This window comes from Carettochelys insculpta, chromosome 5 (genome assembly GCF_033958435.1).
Source record: "Carettochelys insculpta isolate YL-2023 chromosome 5, ASM3395843v1, whole genome shotgun sequence".
NCBI classification, from domain to species: Eukaryota; Metazoa; Chordata; order Testudines; family Carettochelyidae; genus Carettochelys; species Carettochelys insculpta.
The window spans coordinates 111,529,988-111,554,451 of record NC_134141.1 but is presented as its reverse complement, the minus strand read 5'-3'; the positions used below and the strand labels follow the sequence as shown (position 1 = coordinate 111,554,451).

At 42.0% G+C, this 24,464-nt stretch overlaps 1 protein-coding gene across 6 annotated transcripts; it reads left to right on the top strand.

The window, feature by feature from the left end:
- Positions 1 to 155: 155 nt before the first annotated feature.
- Positions 156 to 24,448, top strand: C5H18orf54 (chromosome 5 C18orf54 homolog). 6 transcript variants are annotated; one of them, XM_074994336.1, is made up of 8 exons: positions 156 to 424; positions 2,933 to 3,259; positions 4,171 to 4,950; positions 7,372 to 7,522; positions 12,432 to 12,540; positions 13,135 to 13,266; positions 13,646 to 13,716; positions 22,869 to 24,448. In XM_074994336.1, the coding sequence occupies exons 2-8, from the start codon at positions 2,983 to 2,985 to the stop codon at positions 23,011 to 23,013; spliced, it is 1,665 nt and encodes a 554-aa protein (XP_074850437.1). In that variant the 5' UTR covers positions 156 to 424; positions 2,933 to 2,982; the 3' UTR covers positions 23,014 to 24,448. The 6 variants fall into 6 exon arrangements, with proteins under 6 accessions (XP_074850437.1, XP_074850443.1, XP_074850440.1 ...); XM_074994342.1 differs by lacking the exon at positions 156 to 424 and adding an exon at positions 862 to 944; XM_074994339.1 differs by lacking the exon at positions 156 to 424 and adding an exon at positions 862 to 993.
- The last annotated feature ends 16 nt before the right edge of the window (positions 24,449 to 24,464 follow it).

Genomic DNA, 24,464 nt, shown 5'->3' with positions numbered 1-24,464 from the left:
CGCAGATCAGCCCTTCAGCCGGCTGTGGCCGAGCGGCGCGCAAGCGCAGTTCAGCCCTTCACGTGCCCCGTCCGCGCCACCCATTGGGACAGGGCCAGTGTGTAGCTTGCTGCAGTGACGTCATCTCCCCCCCCAACCCCGTGCCCCTCCGGTTGTGCAGGGAATGCGTCCAAAGCACTGGTAGTCACCGCCCGCCAGCCGCTTCGGTCTGGGACTGACAAGGAGACCTGGGCGCTGATCGTCTCCGCAGCAGCCGGGCTGCGTGAGGATGACACCTCCCCGTGGCACCACCACCATCAGCAGCAGGCCTGGCTGGCAGGTCCCCATGGGGTGGGCGAGGGCACAAAAAAGCCTCCTCTACTCCCGTGGCAGGAATCCCGGGGCTCCGATGTTATTGCAATAATGTTACTACGAGCAGATACACGTAAGAGCTTGGAGGGGTGGGTAGGTCGCCGGCACAAAGCGCAGAGTGGACGTGGAGGCGGGATGAAAAGGCAGGTTCCTGCAGTACAGCTAGTTGGATGATTCAGGCATAACATTTTAGTGGCTCCGTTTATGGGATAAATACATAGATGTTGTTAGCTCCTCTGCTGGAGACATCACTGAGGACGCAATTTTCCAGCAGGGTTCTAAGTAAAGAGAAGGCACTTTTCCTGGTACGCAGCACCAGGGCGCGCAAATTCCAGCTTTCTGCGCCCTAGGCGCCTGCAGACACAGAGGGCCATAGATCCCTGGGCATTCTGGGAGTGTAAGTCATCGGCTTGAGGAAGAGGTGTTAAACTACAACTCCCAGAAAGCCGCGCGACCCGAGCTCCTGCGGAGTAAGCCGGGCGCCATTTTGAAAGCGGTGTTGTCATCGTACTTTAAACAAGCGGGCGGTAACGTTGGGTGTTATGCAGAGAGCGGTTGGTGCGGTGACTGCGATGCGCATGCGCTGTACAGCGGTTTGTTTTCTTGCTCGGGTTCACGGTTGTAGCCTGCCGGAGCGGGGAAGTAGGTGCGGAGCGGAAGGTCTGCGGGGAAAAGAGGGTCGAGGGTTTGGTACAGCCCCGCACACTGGGTAGGCGAGGGCTGTGGGGGCGAGCTGGGTAGGGGGTGTTTGGGGCACGCTACCAAAACAGCCGCTCATGTGGGCTATCGCTATGTCTTGCCTGTGGCTGCCCCAGCCCCTGGGTCTGGCTGTATGCAGGGAAGTGGCGCTGTGTTGGTCCCAGCATGTTAAGGACAGAGGTGAATGGGGTGTTATCTTTTATTGGACCAAGTTATGTTGGTGTGATGGACAGGCTGTCGTCTGTGGCTCCAAAGCGTCGCTGTCTAACCACCAAAGACGTTGGTGCAATCGAAGGTGCTACCTCAGTCACTAGAGCTGGTTGGCAGGACACTTCTGGTTAATGGTCGTCCTTTCTTTTCTACCTCCTTAGCTCGTGCTCACAGGCCCACACTGAATCTTTTCGCAGCTGTTTCAATATCAGTGTTTTATAATAATTGTGTCACTTATAATTATTTGCTTGATTGTGCTAATGAACATTTTTCCTGCTTTGGTATTCACACCTTGGATCTTTGAGATTATTGTTGTTCTGCATTTATTTCAGCAGGCTGCTATTTCTTGGCAAATCAATTCCTTCCATCCCTTGCTTTGTCATAATTTATACATATTATCTGTAATAACTTCCTGACAGAAATACTGAAATCTCTCCCATGTGGGTCCAAGATAGATATTCAGTATTCATTGTGAAGCCTTCAATCAATTCATTCATTTTGGCTGTGTCTACGCTAGCCCCCTTTTTCGAAGGAAGTATGTTAATCAGCCTGAGCAGAATAAGGGCGTTTTGAACTTGTGCAGGAATCTTGAAGTGTCCACGGCTACACAGCATGCCAGCGCTTTGAACTTTGCAACTTCAAAGTTGCTGTGAGGAAAACTAGCCTAATGAGGTGCTGCATATTCACTGCAGCACTTCATTAGTTTTCTCTGCTCAGGCTGATTGCCATGCCCCCTTCAAAGAAGGGGGTTAGTGTAGACACAGCCTTTGTGAGGCTGTGATTCTTCAAAGGAGACTTAAGGGTCCTAGATATTTATTTTTCATGGGATTAAAATCCATTTGGCTTCTTTGACAATCCCAGCTTCAGCATTTAGTGCTCTTCTGTGTTTATAAACCTTCAGTCCATGGGATTATTATAGACAACCCAATTTAATTTGACTTTATTTTAATTGCAGATAGCAGGACCTGAAAAGTTCTTACTCCTCGTCCAATGTGACCCACATCTGTAGCTGACTGAGTTCTTCAATAGATCATTCCCAGTACTAGTGTGTCTTGAATTTCTGCAGAGATAGTGTTTCTATCACTTTGGTATAGTCAGCTGACCCACTTGCTTGTACTGTTAAAACCATCTTTTTCAGTTTCACTCTATTAATTTTTCGATCCTGTGCCAGTAGTAATGTCCTCGGATGATGATCCTGCTGAATGCTTTCTGCTGAAAGTTGGGCTGACTGGCATCTATTCGTCTGCTAAATGACCTTCTTGTTAAACCATGGTCTTTTAATAATTGAATATTGGAAAAAGTTAGTTTAGAAGTCTAGCGTTTGTACAGCTTATGGATGCCTTTTCAGATGCAGACTTACTTTTGTTTTGTGCTCTGCATGCCTTTGCATTTCTGTTATTACCTACTCATACATGTATATTTTTATTGGTTTGCAAAGCTCTGGAGTCAGGAGCTAAATGGAGTATCTTGTTTAGAGCAGACTAAAAGCTTCAAATCGCTAAATGAAATCTATTATCTTTTAAATAGTGCAGTCATCAAAATAGCTGAAACCGTTACTGGAAATTAATAAATCTACAAGTGCTTGAAAATTAAATACAGATATTTGGGAGTACAGTGTGTGCGAGGACATCTCCATGTAGGTAATTGGTTGTATTTTTGTTTCTTTTCTCAGACTCTTCAGAAAGATGAGAGAAAATTCCTCTAGTCATTTGGATAAAAGCCATGGCATGCTCATTTGGAAAAGATAGTATTTACTCCCCTGAATCTACTGTGTCTTCTCTCCTAGCAAGCTGTAGCCTTAAGAGTAGTAATTCCTACTCGGATGGCTCAATTAAATACAACGACAAGGTGTACAACTCTGCATCTCAGGCTTTAGAGGCCTATATTGAAGATTTTGATCGAAGTCTAACATCTTCAGAAGTAAGCACTGGAAAAATCTGCACAAGTCAGAGTACCCCTAAAGATAAGTCAGCAAAGTGTGGGTTTGTACAAAAATACGGTATGTTTCCTGTAAAAGAAGTTTAAATTATGGCTTTGTTTACTATTCTGACATATCTCTAAAGAGAACATCTCCTGAACTGTTTGTCATTTTTTACATTTTCAGTCCATTATTGCTTGTTACATAGTTTGTCTGAATTTTTAATTCCTTTTTAGAATTTGAAATCAGTCAAAAGTCTGAATGCTGACTAGAACACCAATTATTTTACTTGTTTCTTAGATTAAATCAATTTGATTTCATTTGTTTCTGGTCTGACTTTTTTTTTAAGAAACCTTTAATAGGTTTACCGCATAAAAATGTTATTGTTTGGTGTTCTGTGGTGTCTAAAAGTTTAAGAAACACTGATCTAGATTATTTCTGACAAATGCTAATCAAACCTGCTCTTAAATATTGCCAATTCTTTTTCTTATGTCCAACCTAAACCTCCCTTGCTGCAATTTATGCCCATTGCTTCTTGTCATGTCCTCAGAGGTTAAGGAGAATAATTCTTCTCCCTCCTTCTTGTAACAATGCTCTTTTAGGTAACTGAAAGCTGCTATTGTGTTTCCATTTATAGTCCTACACTGAAATCAAAAATACTTGTCTGCATGGTGAGTGGTTTTAATGACTCAAACAGAAGATGCTAAATTTCTCACAAAACCACCCCCCTCTACAGGCTAACAGGCATAACTTGAGTATCTTGAGTCACCGGGAGTAAGTTTTAAATTACTTTATTTTGTCCATTTTTGCCAACAGTATTTTGAGAGAAGTAGAAGTGATTATACATGATGCTTTGAAACATCAGTACACAATATTCACACTATAATTTTGTAGAACTGTGATGTTAAATGTATCATACGTTTTTTAAGTACATAATTTTGATGCATTTTTAAAGTTTCGGAAAATGTATAAAAAGCCTCTTTATTTTTCAGCTTTGGAGGACTTTAACAAGCAAGTAAAACTAAACTCCATTGACTCACCTTTTATAAGACAAACTGTTTGTGACCCAGACATGATTAGCCTCACCACAGATGATCTACTAGAATTTCCAGCAGACGGATCAGTGCCTTTTATCTACAGGACTCCCTCTTGGTCAGGGCTTCAAAATGGCAAGTGGATTCGGAAGTCACTGAAGAAATCAGCCTTCTATCCTTATCAAACTTCCTCTTTTTATGTTGAAAGAGACTTTGGTTTCCAAGACAATGACAATGCTGTGGATAATCAAAATCACTACAGAAACATTGAGAAAGAGAGAAACAGTGTATCTAAATCTCACAAATACAGTTCTATAATTTCTAAAGAAAATACAGGGGATTGCACTTTTCAACAACACTCTAAGTCCATTTCTGACAAGAATTATCCACGGTGGCTTACTAGCAATAAGTCCGACTTGAATGTCTCAGGGATAAGTAGTATTCCTGATTTCAAGTACCCAGTCTGGCTAAAAAGTCATAATCTTTTATCTGATCCAGCTAATCAAAGTTTTATTCACACATCTAATGTTCAAGATAAATCTTTGTATTCAAAAAATTGTGAAAACTTGGAAAAATCCCACATTTTGGATAAAATGGACTGTAATTCTTTTGAACAAAATAGTTACCTAGATTCAAAAAGTGACAGTGAATTAACAGGAAACTGCAGATGTGGCAGACCAAGTGCATACTTCCAATCTGGCGGTGTTCTCTCAAGACAGTCTAAACAGCCATTCAGAGGTAACTGCATTTCACGTGATTTGTTTCTGAACGTTTTCTGAGAAGTTAAATACAGCATGTTACTGTTTTAGCTATGTCAAAAGGAAAGCTTCTGCTGTCAACAAAGTTACTACCTCTTGGGGCTGGTGGATTAACTACATTGAGTGGAGAAGCTATTTCATTAGTATGATAACATCTGCCCTAAAGTGCTACAAGCTGCACTATTTATAGTGGTGGTCATAAATACAAGCCCTTAGTAAATTTTAGGAAACCCAGCTAAAGTTTTGAAGTAAATGTGCATAAACTAAAGCATATTTAACCTGACCCACCAATATAATGGGTGCCATCATTCAGGAGTAAAATGACCTTAGTACACTTCTATTTAATCCCCTGAAAGGGTTATGGCCTGATATACATCGACAATTTAGGTTGACCTGTGGAAAAATTCGCATCCCAAAAAGACATAGATAAATTGGTGTAAGTCCTGGTATGGTCACATTTAGGTCAACGCAAGAATTCTTGAGTCAGCCTAGCTACCACCACCTCTTGAGAGAGAGATTTACTACAGAAGAAAAACCTTGTAGTTTAGCAAATGGGGACACCATGGTGCTACAGCATAGCTAAAGCACTATAGCTGTGTTATTATAGAGTTGATAATATTGATAAGTTAGTTAATCAAGGACACTTCTAAATGGGAGCACCCAAACAGGGTTAACACATTTTAACTTATGTCAAAATCAGTTAGCTGGTTTACCTTTGTGGTCAGCCTGTATGAGTTTCTCGCAAAACCACAGCAGCAGATACTGCACTGAGAATCCCTGTGAACACTTATACCAGGAGAGAATGGAGGTGAGCTGGACATTGCTTCCCCCGACTTCCCAAATGGGCACAGGACTCACTGTATCCCTGCAGGGGTAAAACATGGGAGTAGCTCTCCCAATTCCTTAAAACATGAGAGAGCCAGCCTTGCGCCATAACCATTTTGTGCTCGGTTTCGAATCCTCCCTGGGGCATCATGTGGCGCATGAGCTCTTTGAGTTCCCAGTTTGAGAGCAGCTTGCAGATCTGTACTCCGTTCGTAAATTCCTGAGGATGTAGTGCCAGTAGCCCATCCGCCACAGCTTCTTCTGGTTGCTTGCTAAGGTGGTTAGTCGTATAGCTCATAGGGTAGAAGTCTGTGATGCAGTGTTCAGGGTTTAGCATTCATGTAACTGTGGTTGGGTTGGGATTTATTTAAAAGAAAATCTAAAAAATTCATATAAAACCTGATTAAAAATGTTATTTTTAGATGGTAAAGTCAAGCACTCAGAAGTTAGAAAATGTTAGATTGTACAGTTGTGTAAGTTTTAGTTTGCCCCCATTTTTGTGTGTTTATAATGCAGTTCTTAGTTATGATCACATCTCCCCACTTGGCCCCTCCCAGGACCCATACATCATACACTATAGATGCTGGTTGGACTGGTAATTGAATTAAGGTTGTATGTGAAATTCTAAATGCACTACATACTGATCTTTGTGTGTGACTTTGCAACCTAATTAGTGCAGTTTTTATATGTAATTACCTATAGCATGTATACAAGCATATTTTTGCTCCAGACTTCTTGAAGCACCTATTATGTTATGCTACAAAGAAGAAAGTTCACCTATCTGCCAGCCATTTAAGAATCCTTAATATTAATATAAATTTGATTATATGATTTAAATGTGAGTGTTTTAGAAAGTTAAAGAATCTTGAATGCTGTGCTCTATAAATGAGTGACTGTAGGATACAGCTAACCACCAGGAAAGATTTTAGCTGTGAGTGTGTGTGTTAATTATCCCTTCCATTCACATCTGACCCAGATGGTGCAAGTGACCAGCTATGTGCTCTGCAGCCACAATAAAGATCAGCAGAGGCACTGAAGCTGGAGGTCCTGCACTGTAAGGAGGAGCCGGTTGTCACTAGGACACCTCATTTCATACTCAAATTTGGAATTCTCTTCTAGTCCCACTCTACCAGAGCTGCTAACCTTTAAGGTATAATACATGACAATCTTTTCTCCAAGTGCTGAGGTGTGTTGAAGGCTAGAGTTTTTGTATACTGTAGAGATTATTTTATCTTCTGGGATTTATTTTATTTTGGAAAGAGAGTCCACTGAATGAGACTCTTTTTTTGGGAACTGAAAGCTTTGACTAGGGACTTATTTGTTTTATAACATCTAATAAGATTTTCAAAAATAGTGCTCAGAATTATTCTCATAGTTTCGTATAAAGAGTTTTTTAATTCCATATTTAAGCAAAGTTTTAAGGGACTATATATGTCTGAAGGAATATAGACTATTTCCATTGTCTTACAAATACTTTAGAATAAGTCTGAATGCAATAATTGAATAATGAAAGTGAAATCATTAACTTGAAGAATCGTAGTGACTAGTAACCGATGGTGTTGTCTTGTGTTTTCAGATGACCAGATTGAATTGCTTATCCTGAAGGCAAAGAGAACTCTAGAGACTTCTGTTGAGAATTTATCAAGTGCTCTGAAAAATGATGGGAGTCCTTGCACAGTAGATATACTGGAAGGAGAAAGATCATGGGAAAAAGTTCCCATTGCTTTGTGAGTAAACAATAATAAAGATGCATCATAGCATACTTGGGCTACGTGGAACATATGCTGGGGATGAGTGGTTTTCAATCTATTTACCATTGTGAACTGTGTATGTTCTGTTATGTGTGCTGCATCTGTGCAATTTATATATTATCTATAAGGCCTTGAGAATGTGTCACATGGGCCACTGCTGCATGCTAAGTGGGCTGCAAGTGACTCAAAGGTTATGAACTACTGTGACAGATAATTCTAGATAGTCATGATAGCTCACATACAAATGCTAAGGAAAAAGGAATATTTTTAGACTATGCAGCATAAATTGCTATGATTTTCATATTTTATCATATGTGGTGATGCATTGGTGTCTCCTAGTCAATCCTATTATCAAATATCACACAGTGGTAGCCGTGTTTCTTATTTTTCACAAAACCCACTGATTCATTTCTGAATCCCCATTTTTTTGTAAATTTCATTAATAGGAAAAGTTTTGATATAAGGAACATGCTGACAAATTATTAATTTGTTTAGGGAAGGTGGGGGTTGATAGGCGAGCAGATGCTTTGGGCAGCTTGAAAGATGGATCTGATTCTTGTATGGGAAATTTGGAGTTGTCCTGAATGTCCAGCAGAAAAATGATTATCTTCTACAGCAGTGGTTTTCAATCAGTATGCTGTGAGAACTGTCCAAGCGTACTGTAAAATTTTGTCAATTTCCCCATACTGCAGCTCTTTGCAGAGCCATCATGGGATGTTAACTGATGAACCTGCGCCAGCTGGGGCTCAAGCTGCAAGGCTGCCTGAGTCCCAGCTGCTGTGGGATTCATCAGTTTCCCCCTTTACTGTAGTGGGGTGGGGTTGGTCAATTTCCTGCCCACCATGGTGGCTCTCTGTAGAGCTATTGTGAGGGGAAATGCTATCTCCACAGGACCCTGCTTATGCTTGGAGGCTGCTGAAATGCTGCTTCCTGGCCCAAACAAGCTGGTGGGGAGCTCGCCTCAATTCTCTGCTGCGGCAAAAGAGAGGGGAGAGGGAGGGAGAGCTTGCTGAAGCTGGGACATGGTTTAAATGCTGCATCCCAGCTCCAATTTTGCTAGCTGGGAGGGAAGGCTGCTTTCTGGAGCCACCTCTCTCTTCCCTGAGTTAAGTGTGCTGCTCCATTTGAGGAACAAACAGGAAGTCATTGTAATGCTCCTGTTCTGCCCTGCACTAGCATACTCCTGAGGGAATTCTGTGCTGAAAAAACAAATACTCTTGCTCACGATATTTTAAAATTCTGCATATGATTTGTCAGAATAATACAATATAATTGTACAATATTCTATTATTTGTTGACGAGTATTCTGAAAGAAATTCCAGTAAAATAACAGAAAATGTTATTTCAGTGTTGTGCTTATTTTGACAATTAAAATATGCAGAACTTTGTAGAACCTTACTGTTTGTTTTAAAATGCTCAATGCAGAATTCCCTCGAGATCGGGATTCTGTGTGGTACATTCTTAGAGAGAGTAGCTTTGTGGGGCATTTGGGTGCAGTGGGGAAATTGATGCAAAAGGGTTCAATGTGGGATTCTGGATACAAGGGGAATGAGACTCCATGAGGTGTTGCATGGGTAAAGTGGTTAGGGGTCTTTGCAGAGAGAATGAGGCTTAGGATGGGGGCCTAGGGTGCAGCTGGTTGGGGCTCGGTGGAGGCGGGATCCAGATGTGGGATGCTCTCAATATGGGATGAGGCTCAGTAGGGTGGCTTGGGGGCTGGGGGGACATGCAGGAGGAGGGAGCTCCTGGTATAGAGGAGGCTTAGTGGGAAGGTTCCAGGGGTGCAGGAGGTGTCACTGTTTGGGGAGCTGCTCTACTGTCTGTCCAAGCCTTAGGCATCCAGCCTTCCGGCAAAGCCTGTCATCTCCTGCCCACCTCCTGCAGTGCAGAACTTCCTGCAGCCAGGGGAAATTTCTGGGGCTTGAACTGACCCACCCCCAGCTTTTCTATGAAGAGAAGTCAGAGGGAAAAGTTGCTCTCTGGTTCCCCTTCCCTTCCCCCCACTCCCCCAGCTGGGACTAACAGCTCTGGGTGGTCATGGCATCCCTAGATCTCTTTCGCACCCAGTAATTTACCTCTGCCCTGGCTGCCTAAACACATCCAAGCTGTCTGGCAGGGTGAGTGAGTACTTGTACATGCAGCTCCTCTTTGCTTCCCACAGAAACCATTTTCTGCAAGGAAGCAGAGGAATTCTTCAGAGAGGCATTTTTCTTCTATACTGCAGGTGCATAAAATTTCCTTAAGAGTAATTTGGAACACGGTGGCAGACAAACTGCTGCTGCAGATGAAGGGGGACAGCCTGCTGTGCTGCTTGATATTCCCTAACACAGACTGCTCATGGAGCTACTCATGATACAACTCGCAGCAGCTGAAGAGGCTGTGGGTGAACTTAGAGGGAATTCTGAGATTCTCAAAGATCATCTTCATCTTCCCACAACACTACACTACATACCCACAGTGCATCACTCACACTGTTGATGATGGTGCCCTCAGTACAGACATGATTGACAGAGAGACCAACTATAAACACCCTTTGCTGATTTTTGTTTTGAATAGAATCATAGATGACTAGCGTTGAAAGAGACCTCCAGAGGTCATTAGTTTATGTACCTTTTCCCCTCAATTTAGTGTCATCCACAAACTTAGGATGGACTGCACCCTTCACATCATTCAGGTCATTAATGAAGATATTGAATAATACGTGTCCCAGAATTGACACCTGGGGCACCCCACTTCGTAAGAGATGTCAACTAGACATCCAGGCATGGAGCCCAATGGTCTAGCTAGCTTTCTGTCCACCTTATAGTCCATTCATCCAAGCCATAGTTCTTTAACTTGCTGCCAAAAATACCATGGGAGACCATATCAAATGCTTTCCTAAAGTCAAGGTATGTCATGTCCACCACTTTCCCCTTATCCAAAGAGCCAATTCTCTCATCATAGAAGGTAGCTCGGTTGGTTGCACGTGATTTGCTCTTGGTGAATCAATGTTGACTCTTCCTGATCCACCTTCTTCACATTTTTCAAAATGGATTCCTTGAGGAGCTGCTGCATGATTTTCCAGTGACTGAGGTGAGACTAGCTGGCCTGTAGTTCCCCAGATCCTTCTCCTTCCCTCTTTTGAAGATGGGCACTGCATTTGCCTTTTTCCAGTTGTCCAGGATCTCCCCCAGTTGCCAGGAGTTTTCAAAGAGAATAGCCAATGTCTCTGCAATTACTTTAGCCAACTCTTGGCTCTGTCATCTACATCAAATCTGGCCTCATGGGTTCTTCGTAAAACCAAATAGGACGATGGGGCTTTTGAAGTCAGGGGGTCCTTTCAAAGGCCCCCATCTATATGGGTGGCATGGGTTCCAAAAGCAGCACTTTAGAATCACACACGGGTGCCATTATGCTAATGAGGTGCTTCATATTCATGTCAGAGCCTCATTAGCATTATCCAAGCTGCCTCATTAATATGCCCCCTGCAAAAGGAGGGTGCATGTGTAGACACAGCCATGGACTTGTGTATATCACCTTTTCTAAATAGTCCTTAACCTGTACTTTCACTGCTTAGGGCTGCTCATTTCCTTCCTGTTTGGTGCTGTCCAGTGCAGCAGTCTGGAAGCTGACCTTGTGTGCGAAGACTGAGGCAAAAAAGTATTAAGTACTTCAGCTTTTTTCACATCATCCATCACTGTGTTGCCTTCCCCAGTCAGTAAGTGTTCCACATTTGGCCTGACTACTTCTTGCTAGCATACCTGTAGAAACTCTTCTTGTTATCCTTAATATTCCTTGCTAACTGCAAGTCCAGTTGCACATTGGCCTGCCTGATAACACCGGTACATACTCAAGTAATGTTTTTATATTCCTTCCTAGTCATTTGTCCAAGTTTCCACTTCTTGTAATCTTCCTTTTTGTGTTTGAGCTCAGCAAGCAGGTTCCCTGCCATATTTGCTATTCCTTCTACCCATTGGGTGGTTTGTTCCTGAGCCCTCAGTAAGGCTTCTTTAAAATACAGACAGCTCTCCTAGATGCCTTTTTCCTCATCATATTAGCTTCCCAGGAGATTCCGCCCATTAGTTCTGTGAGGGAGTCAGTGTTTGCTTTTCTACAGCTTTGTCAACTTTAAACCTAAGTAACCTATTTGCTTGCTAAACTGGTTAGAAAGATTTCTTGTATTATCTAACCTAAATCTCTTGTGCTGCAAACTAAACCAGTTACCACTTGTCCTATCATCAGTGACAGAGTGTGTGTATTGTATAATATTTTGAAAAACTTTGTTCCCTTTTTTTTTGCTCTAGATTCAACAGACCCATTTCTTCAAACTTTTCTTGCTAGATCATGCCTTTGAAACACTTTATCACTATTTTGTTCTCCACCGTTCTTTCTCCAGTTCATGTTTTTTCTGACTGTTGCATCCAAAACTGGACATAGTACTGCAGCTGAAGGCCTCACCAGTGCCAAGTAGAACAGAACAGTTACCTTACATAAAATACCTTTAATATACCCCAGAATATTTACCTTTTTCACTATAGTATCATGTGGTTGACTAAACTTCAAATTGTGACCTGAGAAGTTCTTTTCTACAGTGTTGTTACCTATTTATTAGCATTTGTTTCCCACTTTATATTTTGCATTTGATTTTTTTTTTTTCCCCTTCTGGAGTGTATTTTTTTTTTTTTTTTTGCATTTGTCTTTATTTAATTTCATCTTATTGGCATCAGAGTAGTCCTCTAATGTATCAGTATTGTTCTAATCCTGTCCTCTGCAACCTCTCCCTGCTATTTGCATATTTTATAAGCAGATCAAACAGTATTCCCATTGTCATGTGAATATACCTTTGTAGGAAATGGAGTTTGTAAAGCTGTTCCATACTTTGTTACATGTCTGACTTTTTGTTTAGCAAACCTCCAGTGCCTGTACAGTGTGAAGAAGATGAAAACATTCTACAGTCACCCAAGGCTAACCTTGTTAATCAATTCCTTGAAGACTGTTTAAAAAATGAGAATCCGGTATGTTAAGTTGAATTGTGTCTTTCTTATAATATTTCTTAAAGGTAAACATAAAACTTCATAGTTGTGTAAGTTGTTTCTCGTACATGTGCTAATGGGCATCAAAAACACATAAGACCAATACATAGTTGCATGAAGAACACTTGTAAATTGGTTTCTGTTCTAGCTTTAATAACAAGTTAACCACAAAAGGAAACTTTTTAATGATTTTAAAATAGTCACACAATTCTAATAATTAAATCTTACATTTTGACCCTTCTGTGATGAGGAGTTGCAAATAAATTAATTAGGCTTCCTGATATCTTGGTATATACTAATTGTTTCATTATTAGCTTGAATCTTCTGTCTCTCTGTTAATCAAAGTCCACTGCAAATGTATGTACATTGATTCCATGGGTTAGAGTGCTATAAAATTAATATAGTGGCAAATAAGGCTCTTTATGCTATTTCTGTATAAACAGATGAGCAGTGGAAAATCCACATAGATCACAACTTTCAAATTGTCCAAAAAAAAAAAATAGTAGGTCTCTTTAAAAAATGTTACGGTTCCTGTCTCATTGCTAGATCAAAAATCTTTCTGCTTTCTGGTTTTAGGAAAATACCTTTTCAGGAGGTAACCATCATGGGCCAGTTGAAGCTTTAAAGCTAATGTTGTTCAACCTACAAGCAGTTCATGAAAGCTTTAATGAGACTAAAACTGCTGAACAAAATGATGAGTTTAAAAAAGTAAGCACTTTCTTATTGATATGTATTCTCTAGTTCTTCTGTAGGACTATACTTGTAAGAGCAAGAATTCCAGCCAGTCTACAACAATAAAATGTGAATTAAAGCCTGCTATTTTGTCTTCTAGTCTGTATACTTGGCAATGCAGTATTGTTCCTAAATAAATTTTCTGCTGCTTTATCTAGTCAAATGTAACTGTTACAAGTCGTGGAATTTGCTCCTCTTCTCTTCATATTTTTTATCTCTTTTGTGAGCTTTGGTTTATCAGTACATTTTGTAAAGAGATGTTCAGAAACTAATACTTCAGATGTGATCACCCTCAAGTCATATGGACAAAACTGTTAGTCATTTGTTTATATCTGACAGATTTATTTTTTTTAAGGTTTCAGAAACAGTTTCTGAATTGAAGCTGTGTGACAATGACGTGATCCCTGTTACCAAGTCCCTTGGAAGGTAAGTGTTCTGTTAATTCTCTTACTGTACATAATTAAACATTCCTCCTGTGACAAATACATAAATAAATATTAAAAATACATAGAACAATAAATTGCTAAAGAGTATCTACTGCGTTGTAGGCATTTATCATATTATTTACATTGTCTAGTGGGACTTCCAAAAATTTGGAGGTGAAGACTGAAGTAATAAAAGCTCGGAGAAGTTTAGAAATATGGAACTGTAGCCGGTTCAGGCTCCCGGAAGGGCTCCTCCCCTTCTGGGCCAGTGGGTGGCTATTCCGCCCCACTGCCATGAGTACCCAACAACCCCAAAGTCACTCATTCAGGGGGGTCCCACCTTGCCTCATGTGGATGAGAGGCAACAGTTCAAAGCCCCCTGCCTTATTTCAGGCAGGTGCTGGAGAAAGTTAGCTCTCGTCTGAGCAACAGCAGGCCCACAGTCTTAGAAGGCCCCTGGCCATATCTCAGGGTGGGGCAGCAAACAGACACTCTGCCCATGCTGGCAGAAAGTGGGGAGGCTGCCACCAAGCAAGTGGGCAGCGGGGCTGGGGGGGAGATGCAGGCCCACCCACTCCACTGTGTCTCAGCCGAGGGGTCCTGGTTGCAGCAGCCCAGCTTGATGCATGGGTCAGTGGGGAATCCAGACCACAACGTGCCAGCCCAAGGTCCTTTAACGGTCTTCTTTACCCTGGGCTGCTCCTGGTCTCCCCCCACAGCACATACCCTGTGCCCTGCCAACTTCTTGGGCTTACGGGGTTCCAGGTCCGGCTGGGGTCCAGGAGGCCTCAGGCTGTCTCAGGGTGCAGGCTGAGGCCAATTCTCCTACCACCTCGGGCAGGCTGAGGAGGATACTCTGGTAGGTCCTCCAGGTCCAGCAGGTCTTCTACAGGCCTGTTCCGCTGGCGTCCACAGGATACCAGGACCAGTGGGGCCCAGGAGGCCCAATCCAGGCCTCGGCCTCACTCAGCCAGTCCTCCACCTCCCAGACTGGGAGCCCAGAGCTGTCTTCTGGCTCCCCTGGTGGCTGGCCCCTGGCAGAGACCTCAGGCTGCCAGGAAGGTAGCACAGAGCCATCCTCTGGAGGCTCAGCCCAGGCTGAGTCCTCAGCTTCCCAGACAGGGAGCCCAGAGCCATCCTCTGGAGGCTCAGCACAGACTGAGTTCTCAGGCTGGACTTTTCTAGGCCAGGCTCCACAGCCTGACTTCCAGTCAGGTGACTGGGAAGGGCCAGGTTCTATACAAAATAGCCACTGGAAGGGATCCTTCCCTTCTGGGTGGTGGGGTGGCCTATCTGCCCCACTACAGGGACAAAGAATTTTTAAAAATGATTCTTAAAAAGTGTTTTTTAAAAAACAGGCATAACCATGTTACATTATAACTTTCATTGAATATTAGCCGAATGAAGGCTAATGAAGGGATAAACCCAGAGAGGGTGGGTATTCTGTTGGCAAACAGCCAGGTGAGCCAATGTGGAGGAGAGGGATCTTTTAATTGAAGCTGTTACCTGCTGAGGGATCTTCCTTTTGTCTGGCTGAAGGAGAGAGACAGATGTTTTATGCCTAATCCGCGCTTACTGAATCCAGTAAATATTCAGGCCACAACATGTTCTGGGCATACAGATATGTAAGTAGAAAGGAAATGTTTAGTTAGATGAGGTCGTTATTTTTTTATTTTGGGGTGGTGCATGATTTCTCAGTCTGGCTGATATACCCTCCTGGACACTAAATTCTAAACTGAATCCAAGGGAAGTAATTGTGTGCTTTTTATCTACATTCTTTAAGTTGATCTGTAACACCCTAGAAACCAAGTATGCTTTTTCACTATATCTGTATACTTTATCTTTTGTATTGTTAATAGATTGTCTTTAAGAAAGCAATGATTTGATTCCTGTGTCCTAGAGAAGTGTCTGTATATATGCATGCCTAAAAGGTCAGCTATCAGATTGCAGCTTAATTTCTTCCCCTTTGTTTTCAAGCTCTCCTAAGGGAGGATTGAGAGCTCAGGGTTTCCTCACAGAGAGATCTCAAGTGTGTCTTCCTAGATTTTAAAGGGGCGGAGGTGGGTTCCCATTCGATGATGGTAGCTACCTCCCAAGGTCAAAGAATCTATGATGCAGCATGATTATAGACACTGCATTACACTAGCATGTATTGATTGCTGTTCTCCTTGGCCTTCTGAATGCATTTTCTGCTGATTCTTTGCATTCTCATGGCACTGCTTCTGAGCTCTTCTCCTACATTCTCTGTACGATCTTCCAGTAGATGTCTACATTTATACAGATGTGCTTGCACAGCTTCTCCGCATAGGCCTGGAGATCTTTTTTTCTCCTGTCCAGTACAAGCTGCGGCATGTAGCCAGTGTATTCAGCTGGGCAATTTTGAGATCAGGATTATTGAAACTCTGTCCATAATTTGTCTTCAGCATCTGTTTGCTGCTACAGAAGTCCCATTATGTCCTGGTGCATCTCCCTTTCTGACTCCTAGGGCTGTCTTCTGTCCACTCTTTCCTTCTCCATAAACTGCAGTATTCATCCTCAGTTCGTGATCTGATGCAACTCTGTCTTACTCTATAATACATCACTTTCCTACACCCTTCCGCAACATTCCACAAGGCATCAGGGCCACATCTCTACCCTTTTGCATCTGACAGAGCAGGTCTTTGCTCACAAAAGTTTACGCTCCAATAAGTCTGTTAGTCTATAAGGTGCCCCAGGACGACTTCTTGTTTTTGCGGATACAGACTAACATGGCTATCCGTCATATACTTAGATCTCTACCCTTATCATTCCATACAAGGGGACATTAAGGACAGTCACAGCTTCACATATGTGAGAGCCATAGTTGATAGGCGTAGCTAAAATGAACGTGAATGTTCCTGTTCTTCACTATTTTTTAAAAAATTCTTGTTCCATAAATTAAGATCTTTAATGTATTTGGTTTTAAATGGCACCAAATTTTGATATATTTTTTTCTTAATAAAATTTGGTTGGGATATATGTTTGTTTCCAATATATGCTGCAGAATGGCATGCAGTATTCAGAGCACCTACTTAGTTTTTGTACACTGTGATACAACTCATAGAACCAGCGATAACGTAATAATCATAATTTTACAGGTACATTGTCAGTGTTAGTCATAGATGTGTCCGAACAGTACACAACACATTACTGTGGTTTGCTGTTACATGCCCCTTCAGAGCTTTTCTGAGCTATGTACCTCCTCACTGAGGGCTTTTGGTATACCTTACATCTGGCTGTTCAACCTTAGCAGACAGGAGCTCCACCTGCATACTGGTGGCAACTGCTTCCCTTCGCTTTGCAGACACTATGCGGGACACAGCAGGCAACTTTAATCATTGGGGTTTTTTTCTCCCTGAGATCCAGTCTTTTGAGTAAATAATGCTGTCAGCTCTTTAATCTACACTAGCACATGCAAATATCATTTTGCACCGGCTGAGTCTGCACGTGAATCCATCTGATGCAGTTGAGGTGACTGAGTTAGGGAAGTAATGCTTCTTGAGCCAGTGGAGTAAAGAGACTGGGTCTCCAGGATTGCCAGTGGCATTTTAACATAGCCAATGGTAATCTGCCAGGTGGTAGAGAGAGGACTGTTCAGAAAGCTATATGCAGGGATATGTGATTGTCATGCGTTTTTATCTGACCAGCCCACATTGATATTGATGCAGCATCACCAATGATGCACCACTGTTTCCATAGCCATAGAAAAAATAGTCTTTTCTATTGATGTACACATTGGCAAGTCAGTCTGGAGCCAAAATGGGGATATGCATGCAGTCTGTCACTCCAATGCCGTTTGGCAATTCCAGTCGCTGCAAATCTATCCACTATGTCCAGTACATTGCCAAGAGGCACAGTCCTGCATAGCATAGTGTGATTAATTGGCTTGGTGTGCGTTTATGACCACAGCTGCAACAATTGATTTTTCTGACACCAGAATGATTTCAATTCACCATTGCAGGTTTCCACAGTGAAATTTCCATTTGCTTCTCTACCAGTGCAGCTCTCGTTCTATTGTACTTACATAAGAGGGCTGGGGTGAGCTCAGCACACAGATGTGTCTTCTCAAATCTGAAAGTTCTGCAGTCACTGCTCATCATCCCAACTCTACATTATGATGCAATCCCATCCTTTAGTGGTCATTTTTCAGGCTGAGAAGGGGTGTTCTGTCAACTCCACTAACAGTCTTGACTTGGTTCTCACTGTGTCCCAAAGCAGTCTGACCTCTAGTAAATTGTCACGTTCCCTACTGTTCTTCTTGTGGCTCTAAAGTTACCAGAGGATCATGTATGTGGTGCTTAGAACACTCGTGATGATAGTACCAGATCTATGTGGGCTCCCAGCTTCTGTCAGAGATGGTGGATAGCAATAAGTCCACACAAGTTTAAGGGATTTTATGGGCTAGAAATAGGTGTATGATGGAACTTCATAGAATACTAGGACTGGAAGGGACCTCGAGAGGCCATCGAGTCCAGCCCCCTGCCCCAATGGCAGAACAAAGTGCTGTTTAAACCATCCCTGATAGACATCTATCGAACCTGTTCTTAAATATCTCCAGCAATGGAGATTCCACAATCTCCCTTGGCAATTTATTCCAATGTTTGACCGCCCTGACAGTTAGGAACTTTTTCCTGACTTCCAACCTAAACCTCCCTTGATGCAGTTTAAGTCCATTGCCTCTTGCTCTATCCTCAGAGGCCAAAAAGAACAAGTTTTCTCCCTCCTCCTTATGACACCCTTTTAGATACCTGAAAACCGCTATCATGTCTCCCCTCAATCTTCTCTTTTCCAATATTTAAACAAGCCCACTTCTTTCAGCCTTTCTTCATAGGTCACGTTCTCTAGACCTTTAATCATTCCTGTCGCTCTTTTCTGGACCCTCTCTAATTTCTCCACATCTTTCTTGAACTGCGGTGCCCAGAACTGGACACAATACTCCAGCTGAGGCCTAACCAGTGCAGAATAGAGTGGAAGAATGACTTCTCGTGTCTTGTTCACAACACACCTGTTAATGCATCCCAGAATCAAGTTTGCTTTTTTTGCAACAGCATCACACTGTTGACTCATATTTAGCTTGTGGTCCACTATAACCCCTAGATCCCTTTCTGCTGTAGTCATTCCTAGACAGTCTCTCCCTATTCTGTATGTGTGAAACTGATTGTTCCTTCCCAAGTGGAGCACTTTGCATTTGCCCTTATTAAACTTTATCTTGTTTACCTCAGACCATTTCTCCAATTTATCCAGATCATTTTGAGTTATGACCCTATCCTCCAGAGCAGTTGCAACCCCTCCCAGCTTGGTATCATCTGCAAACATAATAAGCATACTTTCTATGCCACTATCTAAATAATCAATGAAGATATTGAACACAACCGGTTCTAAAACAGACCCCTGCAGAACCCCACTTGTTATACTTTTCCGGCAGGATGGAGAACCATTAAGAACTACTCTCTGAGTACAGTTATCCAGCCACTTAGGCACCCACCTTATAGTAGCCCCATCGAAGTTGTATTTGCCTAGTTTTTTTATAAGAATATCATGTGAGACCATATCAAATGCTTTACTAAAGTCTATGTATACCACATCTACCACTTCTCCCCTATGCACAAGGCTCGTTATCCTATCAAAGAAAGCTATCAGATTGGTTTGACATGATTTGTTCTTTACAAATCCATGCTGGCTGTTCCCTATCACCTTACCAACCTTCCAAGTGCTTGCAGATGATTTGTTTAATTACCTGCTCCATTATCTTTCCTGGCACAGAGGTTAAGCTGACTGGCCTGTAGTTTCCTGGGTTATTCTTATTCCCCTTTTTATAGATGGGCACTATATTTGCCCTTTTCCAGTCTTCTAGAATCTCTCCTGTCTCCCATGATTTTTCCAAAGATGACAGATAAAGACTCGGATATCTCCTCTGTCAGCTCCTTCAGTATTCTAGGATGCAGTTCGTCAGGCCTTGGTGACTTGCAGACATCTAATTTTTAAGTCGATCTTTTTTTATTTCAACTTCTAACCCTACCCCTTTCCCACTAGCATTCACTATGTTGGGCATTCCTTCATCAGACTTCAGTGAAGACCGAAACAAAGAAGTCATTAAGCATCTCTGCCATTTCCAAGTTCCCTGTTTCTGTTTCTCCCTCCTCACTGAGCAATGGCCCTACCCTGTCCCTGGTCTTCCTCTTGTTTCTAATATATTTATAAAAAGCCTTCTTGTTTCCCTTTATGCCTGTTGCTAGTTTGAGCTCATTTTGTGCCTTAGTCTTTCTAATCTCACTCCTGCATTCTTGTGTTTGCCTATATTCATCCTTTGTAATTTGTCCTTGTTTCCATTTTTTATATGATTCCTTTTTTATTTTGAGATCATGCAAAATCTCCTGGTTAAGCCAAGGTGGTCTTTTGCCATATTTTCTATCTTTCCTATGCAGTGGGATAGCTTGCTTTTGGGCCCTTTATAATGCCCTTTTGAAAAACTGCCAACTCTCCTCAGCTGTTTTTCCCCTCAGTTTTGCTTCCCATAGGATCTTACCTACCAGCTCTCTGAGTCTACCAAAATCTGCCCTACTGAAATCCATTATCTCTATTTTGCTGTTTTCCCTTCTTCCCTTCCTTAGAATTGTGAACTCAATGATTTCATGATCACTTTCACCCAAGCTGCCTTCCACTTTCAAGTTCTCTACCAATTCCTCCCTTTTTGTTAAAATCAAATCTAGAACATCTTCCCCCCGGTAGCTTTTTCAACCTTTTGGAATAAAAAATTGTCTCCAATGCAATCCAAGAATTTACTGCATAGTCTGTGCCCTGCTGTATTAGTTTCCCAACGTATATCTGGATAGTTGAAGTCCCCCATCACCACCAAATCCGGCACCTTGCAAGACTTTACTTTTTTTAAAAAAAAAAAAAAGCCTCATTCATCTCTTCCACCTGGGTAGGCGGCCTGTAGTATACCCAAGCAGGACATCACTCTTGTTTTTTATCTCTCTTAGTCTGACCTAGAGACTCAACATGTCCAACTCCTACATCCATCTCCACCTGAGTCCAAGTGTGTATATTTTTAATATATAAGGCAACACCTCCCCCCTTTATTCCCTGTCTGTCCTTCCTAAGCAGCCTGTACCCTTCAATACCACCATTCCAATCATGTGTATTATCCCACCAAGTTTCCATGGTGCCAATGATGTCATAGTTATTAGCACTTCCAGTTCTTCCCGCTTATTTACCCATACTTCTTGCATTTGTATATAGGCATCTAAGATATTGATTTGATCTGCCTCCCTGTTTTGCCCTGACCCTTTTTTTTTTTTTTCTCTGACATTGTTGCCCATGCTGCCTCCCATTTCTGACCCATCTCCTAGGTTTCCATGTTCTCCACTTGACCCCACAGTCCCATTCATCCTAGCACAACTGATTTCCAGAACTTTCCAAAAGCCAGTATATTGGATGGTGGCAAGTTGCCCATGGGAATATCGCTACCCATAGTGCATTCCTGTGAGAATGACAACACTGCACAAGGTATCTGCTCCCTTCAGCAGCTATATGCTAAAATACTTTGCTCTAGCAAAAGTTGTAGTGCAGACATTGTTATAAAAATCTAATAGAATCAGTGTTCAAATTTCTTAGTTTTAGCATCTAAATTTGAGAGAGCATATGTATTAGAGGGAGAGAGAGAATAATACAGTATTGTCTCAATTTATACGAGGGTTGTGTTCCCATGCACTCTCGCCTACCTTTGGATTTTGCGTAATAAGGGGGCAGCTTTTTTCCCCCAGCGGAACGCATGTTCTGTAGCTGGGAAAGCAGCAGGAGCACCTGGAGCTCCTTCAGAAATGTAAGTACTGGGGTTGGGGGTGGGCAGTTGGGGAGGGTTAAGCCTGGTGGTGATTTGGGGTTGTGGGTCGGGGGAAGGGGGCCTAATCCTGGGGTGGCTTAGGGCTGCAGGGGTGGACTTGACCCAGAGCTGACTGGGTGGGGGTTTAAATAATTTTTTTTAAATAATTGGACATACACATCGCCTAGAACTGGAAGGGACCTTGGGAGGTTATCTAGTCCAGTTTACTGCTCTCTTGGCAGTACCAAGCACCATCCCAGACATCTATTTGCCCCAATCCCTGAATGGCCTCCTTAAGGTTTGAACTCACAACCCCCAGTTTAAGCAGGCCAATGCTCAAACCACTGAACTATTCCTCCCCCCTAACTGGAGTTGAACTGGAGTGTGGGGGAGGGTTAAGCTAGAGCCACACTTGGGGGTGTTGAGCTGGAGCCATGCTCAGGTGGTGAGCTGGGCCATGGGCGGGTTTAAACTGGGCCAGGGTGCTTAGAGCTGGAGCCGCCCATGAGAGTGTTTTGAAGCGGAGAAGGGGGGTTGAGCCAGGCGCAGGTAGTGAGCAGCACTCAGGGTGGGGGGTTGAACCAGGGCTGGAGGAAGCGGGATTTTTGACTTGCACTTAACTCGCATTAACGTAAATTAAGTGCAGCTCGAAATCATACATTTTGAGGGTTTATTGTACATTAATTTTGAAGAAATGACTTAATTTTGTCATGTCCATGAGGGTTCTGTACTTCAAGGATCTGCTGAGACATACTATGTAGTGAGGAGTTGGTGATCTTAGTAAATTTTACCAATAGACTATAGTCTATATTAATTCTAAGAAAGAAGGAAGTTGCAGAATGTGTCAAATATAAATCAAACTTTTAGATTAGCTATGAGGCATATAAATTCATGCAGGGTTTTTTGTGTTTGGTTGGTTGGTTGGTTGTTTTTTTTTTTTTTCTTTTAATAAACTCACTCTCTTAAGTAGTGAAACAAAGTCCTTGACCTTGGAGGAAATTGAGGGTTTTTTTAAATATAAATCAGCCCAACATGAAGTCCTCATATGCTTTTAATATGTATAAATAGTAATAATAGACATCAATAGAAAGAATGAAGAAATGCAGTGTAATGAAAGTAGCTATCTACAGTTGAATTATCTCTACATCAGCACTTAACAAAATATTTGTTTTCAGAGTCAATATAAATCAGCTTTGAAAACTTTCTAAGTTAATGAAGTTGTATTAAGAAAGCACTGCCCTTCTGTATGACTTAAATTACATAAATGTTTGTTAATAAGGCTGTTTTTGTTTGTTTGCTTTTTAATTTAGGGCTTTACACCATTTGTCCCGACTCAAAGACCTAGTTGAAGATACCAGTGGCCAACAAGATCACAAAGCTCATCATCAAGAAGATAGAAAGGGAAGAGAAAATTTACAAATCAGAAATATATTATTGGAAACTGAGCAGGATTAGGACCTGTTTAGTAACCATAACATTTGTTCGAGCCATTTCATAGTTATTTTTAATTTTTTAAATTTCAAATAGCATTTCTACACTATTGAAGTTTTCATTTGAATATTAAAATTCATGAATAATAAACATAATCTAGTAAAGTGTAATATCTGGCAAAATCCATACTATAAAGAATATTTATTAAAGTAACGTGAACAACCATTAAGGAAGAGATTCTGCAGTCTATGAAAAAATAATTCTAGAACTAAAAATGCTATTCTACACTCAGGATGCCTCTACACTTGCATTCCTCTTTCGAAAGAGGTATGCAAATGAGGTGTAAATTTGCGTAGTCGGCACCTCATTTGCATATTCTAATTTCAAAAGAGCGTCTTTCGAAAGAAGAAAGCCAGTGTAGATGCTGCTCTTTCGAAAGTAACCCCATCTTTGAAAGAATCCTCCTTCACTTTATTTAATCATAGAAGAGTAGGACTGGAAGGGACCTTGAGAGGCCATCGAGTCCAGCCCCCTGCCCTTACGGCAGGACCAAGCACTTTCTAGACCATCCCTGAAAGCCATCTATCTAACCTCTTCTTAAATAGCTCTAGCGATGGAGATTCTACCACCTCCCTTGGCAATTCGTTCCAGTGTTTGATCACCCTGACAATTAGGAACTTTTTCCTAATGTCCAACCTGAACCTCCCCTGCTGCAATTTCAGTCCATTGCCTCTTGTTCTATCCTCAGAGGCAAGGAAGAACAAGTTCCCTCCCTCTGCCTTATGACACCCTTTTAAATACCTGAAAACTGCTATCATGTACCCCCTCAATCTTCTCTTTTCCAAACTAAACAAGCCCAATTCTTTCAGCCTTTCTTCACAGGTCATGTTCTCTAGACCTTTGATCATTCTCATTGCTCTCCTCTGGACCCTCTCCAATTTCTCCACATCCTTCCTGAACTGCGGTGCTCAGAACTGGACACAATACTCCAGCTGAGGCCTAACCAGCGCAGAGTAGAGCGGGAGAATGACTTCTCGTGTCTTGTTCACAACACACCTGTTAATGCATCCTAGAATCATGTTTGCCTTTTTCACAACAGCATCACACTGTTGACTCATATTTAGCTTGTGGTCCACTATAACCCCCAGATCCCTTTCTGCTGTACTCATTCCTAGGCAGTCCTTTCCCATTCTGTATGTGTGACACTGATTGTTTCTTCCCAAGTGGAGCACTTTGCATTTGTCCTTATTAAACTTCATCCTGTTTACCTCAGCCCATTTCTCCAATTTATCCAGATCCTTTTGAATTATGACCCTGTCCTCCAAAGAAGTTGCAACCCCTCCCAACTTGGTATCGTCTGCAAACTTAATAAGTGTACTTTCTATGGGAAGATTCTTTCAAAGATGGGGTTTACTTTCGAAAGAGCAGCATCGACACTGGCTTTTTTCTTTCGAAAGAAACATTTAAAATTAGAA

What these genes read in the sequence shown, in the direction of transcription:
- C5H18orf54 (XM_074994336.1), top strand. Translation starts at nt 2,983, where the DNA reads ATGGCATGCTCATTTGGAAAAGATAGTATTTACTCCCCTGAATCTACT. An exon ending in AAAATGATGAGTTTAAAAAA is followed by an intron (nt 13,267 to 13,645) that starts GTAAGCACTTTC and finishes ATTTTTTTTAAG; the next exon opens with GTTTCAGAAACAGTTTCTGA. An exon ending in GTTACCAAGTCCCTTGGAAG is followed by an intron (nt 13,717 to 22,868) that starts GTAAGTGTTCTG and finishes TTTTTAATTTAG; the next exon opens with GGCTTTACACCATTTGTCCC.